This window comes from Amblyraja radiata, chromosome 39, assembly GCF_010909765.2.
Source record: "Amblyraja radiata isolate CabotCenter1 chromosome 39, sAmbRad1.1.pri, whole genome shotgun sequence".
NCBI lineage: Eukaryota > Metazoa > Chordata > Chondrichthyes > Rajiformes > Rajidae > Amblyraja > Amblyraja radiata.
The window spans coordinates 17,566,804-17,575,521 of NC_045994.1; the positions used below are offsets into that span (position 1 = coordinate 17,566,804).

Sequence of the window (8,718 nt, forward strand, 5' to 3'; positions counted from 1 at the left end):
GCTCCGTTGTTTAGTTGAACTGGAGAATATCCCTGAGGGAGATGGTGTTTGTAAAACTTGGCGAGGACACAAAGGCCGGCATCGCGGCCATGACGGACCGGGCCGGGCCGGGCCGGGCGGAGAAGCTTCTGGAAGCCGCCAGAGCCGAGCGGCGTCCGCGGTAACGCAATGCCGCACTTTTTCACAGCCCCGCTCCTCGACGGTGACTCCGACAAACTAGCTCTCTTACAAAATAAAATATATATATTTAAAAAAGCCGCATGCATTAAAGTCACTATTCTGCCCTTCCCCCATACACTGTGATGCAAAGATCCGCTATAGGATCTTTGCTGTAAAGTGGATCCTTTTATATAAATACGAAGCATTATTTATTCATTCATCTTTACATCTTTATTCATTCATTCATTTTTAATTTGCAACTTTGGCACACTACATATACATATATATATATAACGTTTATCCATTATATACACATACAAATATATTTAAATTTATTTGCAGGGATTTCCAGCCGATTTTGTGATAAAAATGTAAGGAAATGTCCACTGTACGCAAATTGGTGACGACGTCCCTGTTTTTTTGTTTAAATTTAATTTTCAATTGGGCAAGGAATTGGGATATAGAATAACGGGGGGTTTTAGGCGCGTGAAATGTGCACATTTATGTAATTTTGGTTAAAGAGCAGACACTGGTTACTGCGGGCCTCTAGGACCACCCTCCCCCCCCTCTCTCCCTCCAGCGGGAATGGGGCGTCACGTCGAGCGCTGGCACCGTTATGCCGCCGTGAGCCCGCCCCCGCGTGGTCTACCGCGCATCATTGGTTGACCTGTCTGTCCATCATCAGCTTCTAGCGAGGCGACTGGTTCAGGTGGCCGCCTGTCAGGCCGGGGGGGGCGGGACGTGCACCCGGTATATAAGCGGAGCGGGCGGGCTGGTCTTTCTCGCGGATTTCACCCGGTCCACAACGCGGCAATTGTTGATCGGTCGCCACCAGAGAAATCTCAATTAAGAAGAAAAATATACAGATGGGCAACCCTCGGCCTCGCGTCTTCTTCGACGTCGGGTTTAATAACCAGCCCGCGGGCCGCGTCATTTTCGAGGTAATTGTCCCCGAGATGTGGGTGGTTGCGAATGGCCGGATGGCCGCAGGATGTGGGGTGCGGTCATGCAGTATCGGGCCCTCCCTTTACCCCCCGTTCTCCGGTGATCCAGGCTGTTGTACCCGCGGTCTGGACATCAATGCTAAGTTTGAATGGACCCACATCAATCGGCCGGCGAGCGGGCGGGAGCGGGACTCATGGCGCCCCATCGGCGACGGATCGAGGCCCGCGGCCGGCCACGTGTCGGGCGGCGTTCCCTGCCGCTCCTTTCCCACGCCCTCGGCTTGTTGCACCGGTCTAACCACTTGCGGGGGAAAAAAATCCCGTTAGAAAAAGAAAACGGGCTTTTAAAATAAAAGACGGATGGTGATGGCGTTTGGTGATCGGGCGCCCAGGCTGGTGCCCGCCATTTTACAAATGGGTCTGTCTGTGTGCAAATGGCTCGCCGCCACCATGTCCGCTCGCCCGAAGGCAGGTGCCGCAGCAGCTGTCGAATAAACCAGCGATCAATGCAACCAAATAATTTCTCTACCCGCTTAAAAAAAAAATCCGCAGTACTGTTATTTAACCGACTTTGCAGTTCTTGCAAGGCTGTAAATCTGTGTTACCTTAATAACTTTTCTTTTATTTCCACCCATTAGCTAAGGAGCGATGTAGTTCCAAAGACTGCAGGTGAGGATGATATTTATATATTTCTATTTTTCTTTAAAAGTGTCCCTGAAGTATGTCTTCAATTGCTTCACTGCGGACGAATGATTCGTTTGCCGCAACTTATCCGTGCATGACATCTGCATTTTGCTCGCATGGCTAGGAATTGCTTCTCATTGTGATTGCCCTACATAGGCGGTGAGCTGCTGCTGCTGCATTGAGGGGTTGTAGGAAATTGAGTTTTGCGGATTTTTTAATAAATGTGATTATTATTTTAACGACTTGGAGTAAAAATATAAATTAGCTGTTGAAATTGGGACAATATACAATGCCCTCCAAAATGTTTGGGACATAGACCCATCATTTATTTATTTGCCTCTGCACTGCACAATTTGAGATTTGTAATATAAAAAAATTCACGTGGTTAGTAGAAATTACAGCAGTGTTTATATACATACACACAGTTTTCCCTTCAGCATATAAAAGGCATGCTCAATTGGGTTCAGATTGGGTGATTGACTTGGCCACTCAAGAATTTACTTTTTTTTAAGCTTTGGGGCAATTGCTTTTAAACTATTCTGAATGTAGAGTTTGGGGCAGATTGAATTGAACTAAAGCATGGTAATATGCATTATAGTATTGTCTGAAATTTAAATCTAAAGCTTGAGTCTGGAAGTGGGGTGCAGTGTTGGGATAAGTCATTCAAGGTAGACAAAAATGCTGGAGAAACTCGAAGGTACACAAAAATGCTGGAGAAACTCAGCAGGTGCAGCAGAAACTATTGAGCGAAGGAAATAGGCAACGTTTCAGGCCGAAACCCTTCTTCAGACTGATGGAGGGAGGGGGGGGGGAGAAGAAAGGAAAAAGGAGGAGGAGCCCGAGGGCTGAGGGAGAGCTAGGAAGGGGAGGAGACAGCAAGGGCTACCGGAATTGGGAAAATCAGTCATTCAATTGTGTCTTAAATAATAATAATACATTTTATTTATGGGCGCCTTTCAAAAGTCTCAAGGACACCTTACAGAATTTAACAAGAGTAAAAAAACATATAATCGGAGTAAAATAAATAATAAAGACATCACCAATACATAAATTAAAGACAGAATTCGATCCAAAGACAAAAAACACAATGTGAAGAGAGAGCAGCGGCAGCTAAACCGCGCCAGCGTACACGCTCCCTTCCGTCTTGAGGGTGGAAGCTTGCTCATTCTGTTACTTGTCTATTTAAATAGAGAACTTCCGTGTACTTTGCACCAAGCCAAAGGGTGAAGGGTTTAAGGGATCAGTATTCCACCGAATAATTCCTGATTTTATGTGCCAGGTATGTACAAGCCTTTACTAATTGATAACTTTTTTCTTGTACTGAATTCAAGCATATTTCTAATTCCAGTATGCTGGGATCTTTTATTAAAAAATTGCTGTAATGTCATTCATCGCGTTTTAAACAGTTGGAGCATGTTTATCAAACATCCAGAGATATTTCATAAACTAAAAGCTGGCCTCTTGGGGAGCAGGTGGTGGCAACTTTGTGTAGTTGATGACTTGGACTAGGGTGGCATCTGGGTTAATTAATTCCAATGAAATGAATATCTTAAAAATAGGTGTTGCCCTCTTGTGTTTCAGCCCAACCATCTTAGCATCTACCCTACCATCTTTTCTAGACCATCCAGTATCTCTCATGAGATGATGCTATTGACTCCCAGACCTCTTCTGTACCCATCCATGGCTGCTTCATATGGGGCCAAAAGAGTACATGACATTACGTCAGTAAATGCAGTTATATCAGGTCTTCCCCATTTTCGTACTATTTATCGTATTAAAGACTGGTATTTTACTTTGCCTTTAATTGCATGGTAACTTTGTTCCCTGTGGTAGCCAAGAGCCTTCTTTAAGGAAAAAAACATTATTCTTGGATAACTAAATTGACCAATACTTTTCTGATTTGGTGTGCTGTCCTTGACACCACACCTTCACAAAATCTTGTGTGGTTTGTGTATGTACGATGAATGCATCCATGTTGACTTGGCTCTTTCATCTGCGGTCCCATAACCATCAATTGTGGCTTTATCACTTCCTTAATAAAGCTCTCATTTATTCAACACATTTGGTTTACTGCCATGTGATTTCCTACTATTTCTAGGGGGCCAACATGTGATTTTGATGCTTTTAATATACTCACAAAGACTGCTATCATTTCTTGCTGGTTTCTCTTGCATCTAAAATGTTCCCATTTGTCAATAACATAGCCTTTTTTCACTTTTATAATGCAACAAGTGACCCCATACCATATGACTAACAATCGCCTGTACCGTATTTGCAAAGTCTGAAGAAAGGCTTTGACCCCAAACGTCATCCATTCTTTCTCTAGAGATGCTGTCTGTCCTGCTGTTACTCCAGCATTTTGTGTATTTGCAAATTTGAGATATGGAATAAAAGTTTCTCATGGATTAATTGATGGGTTTATTAGCCCTTCTCACTTTTCACCTCCTGTAGCTCTATCTAACAATGAGCTCATTGATGGTAAGGTTTCCCTTTTGACAGGGATAATAAGACGATTTGTTGAAGATTTTAGATTTATTTTGGATGAGTTGGTTCATTGAGTAAGGTCTGGTCAGTTCTTTAATTGGACTTTACTTTGCACTGTACATTCATCCTATATCTGCATTGTGGATTGTAATCATGTACACTCTTCATTGTGTGCTATTCTGACATGGAAAAAGCTTTGAAAAAGTACAGGTGACAATAAACTAAACTGGAAAGCAGTTAACTTTGTAGGTCGGCGTTGATTACATTGTATTCCAGTTATCAAATAAGATAGTTTCCAGCAGAGTGATCGTGACGTGGTTATGAAGGGTTGAATGGTTGAAGTAGACTTCAGAGATATGTTGGCAAATTGAACTGTAGAGTTTGTTTTTGCAGCAAAAAACACTGACCGACCAGATCTCCCAGGCACGAGAGCGTTGGTGATAGGCCATGGAGCTGCATTCACTTGGAATTATTCCTTGCTGAAAAATGGTGTATCTTTCTGAAGAGTAGAAGGCAGTGATGGCAAGGCTGATGTGTGCTGTATTATCCAGTACAATTGTATTGGGGCTACTACTGGTGCTTGTTTCTGAATAGCTCAAATATCAGAATAGTAAGCAAATATTAATACAGGTGCACAACCTTTTATCCGAAAGCCTTGGGACCAAACACTTCTCGGATTTCGGAATTTTTCGGATTTCCGAATGGAAGATTTTTAGCGTAGATTAGGTAGGTAGCGCGGGCGGCTTGAAAAGTCTGGAGCGGCTGCCTCCTCCCCGGAGAATCATTGTAAATCATTGCTTAAATGTTAGTCAGTTAGTTTGGAGGGATTTTATGTGGTGGGGGGGGTAAAGGGGGAAACTTTAATTCTTAGTCCCCTACCTGGTCGTAGAGGCGGGGAGCGGGCAATGCCTTACCGGGTCGCCGTGCAGTAAGCTCTGGAGCGCTGTGGCTGCTGACTCTCAACATCGCGGAGCTGGGGGCTGCGAGCGGCGCCGGTTGGAGCTCCGACCCCGGCGAACTCTACCCCTGGCTGCGCGGCGCTCCAAATCCAGTGCCGCCCGTGGCCAGAAGCCCGCAGCCCCAGCTCCGCGATGTTGGGAGTTGGCTGCGTCGCAGCGCTGAGATACCAGCGGGGAGCGGGCAATGCCTTACCGGGTCGCCGTGCGGTAAGCTCCGGAGTGCTGTGGCCGCCGACACACAACATCGCGGAGCTGGGGCTGCGGGCCGCGCTGGATTTGGAGCGCAGCCAGGGGTAGAGTTGCCGGGATCGGAGCTACAACCGGCGACGCCCGCAGCCCCAGCTCCGCGATGTTGGGAGTCGGCGGCCACAGCGCTCCGGAGCTTACTGCACGGCGACCCGGTAAGGCATTGCCCGCTCCCCGCCTCTCCGACCAGGTAGGGGACTAAGAATTAAAGTTTCCCCCTTCACCCCCGTCCCCCCCTTCACATAAAAGCCCTCCAAACTAACTGACTAACAGTAGTACAGAGTGTTCAAAAAGGAACTGCAGATGCTGGAATATCGAAGGTACACAAAATTGCTGGGGAAACTCAGCGGGTGCAGCAGCATCTATGGAGCGAAGGAAATAGGCGACGTTTCGGGCCAAAACCCTTCTTCAGACTGACAGTAGTACAGACCTGGGTTGACCGTGGGTCGTTTCGGGTCAAGTTTGTCGCCAAACGCGAGCTTTGGTGTGCAGACGACATCCTGGAAAAAATGTCCGGTTTTCGGAGCTTTTCGGTTTCCGGAACTCCGGATAAAAGGTTGTGCACCTGTACTTCATGTGGAAATAATGGTTTGTGTGTTCAACTATATGTGATAACAAGGTTAACGTTTGAGGCTTTGGTTAAGATGCTAGGAATGTTATGGACAAAGCTAGGATTAGTGAAATTGAATAGGATAACTAGTACTTGGGGAATGGGGCATAAAGTTGTGCGTTGAAGCCATTTTGGGAAGTTGAATGTTGTATAGTTGTCAAACTCCGAATATTGGGTGGTTTAGATGAGTTAGGCCAATTTCTGTGGAGTAAGACTCCATAATGAAGGCAGTTTGAATTATTTAGAATCTTTGTGACTGAAACATACAGCGCGCACACAGGCCGTTTGAGTTAACCTCTCCTTTGCAATCAAGATGCTCACCTAAACTAGCCCCATTTGCCTTTGTTTGACCCATTTTTTTGCACTTGGATCTGCCATTTTGATACTGCTGAATTCCAGTACCATTTTCTTCCAGATTCTAGCATCCATAGATTCTTGTGTATTCTTCATCTTCTGCATTGTTCAGCTTCATGGGATTTTTTCAATAGCAGAGCGACCAAAACTACAGACCACTCATGTGGTCTTGCCGATGTCTTGTACAACTGCAATATAACATCCCAGATTCTATACAGAATGCTCTGAGTGAAGGCCAGCGTGTAAAACCCGACTTTGCATCCTGTCTGCCTGTGGTGGTACTTTCATGGGATTGTGTTCTTGTACTCCAAGGTCTCTTCTACAAAACTTCCCACGGTCCACACAGGAAAACCCAAGTCTGTTTTATGCTATGACTTATCTTTTCATTTGTTTACTATTATGATTTTTTGGGGGAGCTATTTCCCTTCTCTGCAATTGCTAATGTTGATTTGGAATTAAGATTTGCTGTTCAACTCTTCAAGAAGATTGGCACTGGGATTCAGATGAACAAGTAGCTTGAATCCTAGTTTCATCTCAACCTTGGTTCATCTAATGTTACATGGTTTAAAATTAGAAAAATTGTTCCTAATGGCATTTTTGAGTCATTTACAAGTCGGGCTGTCTTGATTTTTACAGGGTGGAGATTTCACAAAAGGCAACGGCACTGGTGGCAAATCAATCTATGGTAACAAATTTCCAGATGAGAACTTCATACTTAAACATGAACATCCAGGTGAGTGGGTAAACTACAATTTTTGGTTTTCATGTAACAGATTTTTTGGGTGGGCATCTACTATTGTAACATTGAGTTGCAATTCATTTAAATTTGCATATAAATTGCCCGATTGGGGCTACATTTTCTAACTCTACTTGGAATACAGTTCAGGAGTAAAAGAATGGATGTAGTCTTATGATTCCCAAATGGGGAGTTGGTTGAAAATAACGGAGGTGGGATATCCAGTGAATACTAATGTCTAATACCAATACCAGGGATCAACCCAAAGGTTGTCGTATCCCGGGGTACTAAATAATGTTTATTTTATTGGGGTGGGGGGGTGTGAAGAAAATAATGTTTTATGTTGTTCATTCTGACCTATGCATTTAAAAAATATTTGATATGCTGTTTTTCCCAGGAACATTGTCAATGGCAAATGCTGGGCCCAATACAAATGGATCACAATTTTTTATCTGTACTTCAAAAACTGCCTGGTAAGTTATTTCTGGTGCTATAGAGGGATTTATGTTGTAGTATTGACTGAGGTGTGAATTGATTGTCCTTTAGTGGTGTGTGCTCCAGGGTGTACGACGTCCAGTTTTGAAATATCAAACGTAGACATGGATAAGTGCAATCATGGAATTACTTAAATGTTTCACCCCCTGTACTTTAGTCCAGTCCTGTGTGTGTTTGTAAGACTTGTACATGAGCCAGGGCTACATCAGTCCAGCAGTTGCAAATACAACTTACACTGAACTCTCATTTTACTTCTCTCGTGCTCATCTAATGGAATTTCTATTTACAATGTGCAAATGGCTACTAAACTGAAGTAAACAATGATAGTTTGCAACAGTGTACTGTATTTCAGCAGGAATGTTAAAATGGAAAGCTACTGATTATCCTGGGGCATAAATCCACTTCTGTTAGTTCGTGTGAAAATAAACATTTGGCTGACATGGTGTTAACTCTTTATGGGGCTAATGCTTTAAATCCCTTTACTTGTAGATTTTTTTTCCTTTCGAATTTTAATTCTGTCTATTTACATCAGTCTTGCCTCCAGGTGAATTTCAGATCATGACCATTCTAGCTAATGTGAGATTTTTAAATATGTGTCTTGCTATATCAACAGAATATTAATCCACCTTTTGTATTTTTCAGGTTGGATGGAAAGCATGTTGTGTTTGGGAACGTCGTAGAAGGCATGGATGTTGTGAAACTAATGGAATCAAAGGGATCTCAGAGTGGAAAGACGAGTGTTGTTGTTAGTATTATGGACTGTGGTGAGGCATGACGGAACCATTACTAGTAGCTGTTCAAGGAAAGTCTCTACCCAATGGTATTGTCATAAAGATGACACAATTCAAATTGTCAAGTTAATTATGTGATTTGTACATTTCCAAACAACCGGAGGCTTTTGACCAGGTTGGTCTAACCCATCAATTTAGTGATCTGTAGTAGTGCTTGGCTTCATTTAACTTTCTGGTGTATAATGGAACTATTCATTAATTTTAGCCTCGTGTTAAAACACTTCATTCAAATAAAAGTATACACTTGCTCACCAAA

The 8,718-nt window shown here is 43.6% G+C and overlaps 1 protein-coding gene across 1 annotated transcript; it reads left to right on the forward strand.

Annotated features, from left to right (window-relative positions):
• The first annotated feature begins 921 nt into the window (after window positions 1-921).
• On the forward strand, window positions 922-8,718 carry LOC116967464 (peptidyl-prolyl cis-trans isomerase-like). Its single transcript, XM_033014052.1, has 6 exons — window positions 922-1,100; window positions 1,742-1,772; window positions 2,978-3,066; window positions 7,077-7,173; window positions 7,574-7,649; window positions 8,314-8,718. Exons 1-6 carry the CDS (start codon window positions 1,026-1,028, stop codon window positions 8,444-8,446), a joined length of 501 nt encoding a protein of 166 aa, XP_032869943.1. The 5' UTR covers window positions 922-1,025; the 3' UTR covers window positions 8,447-8,718.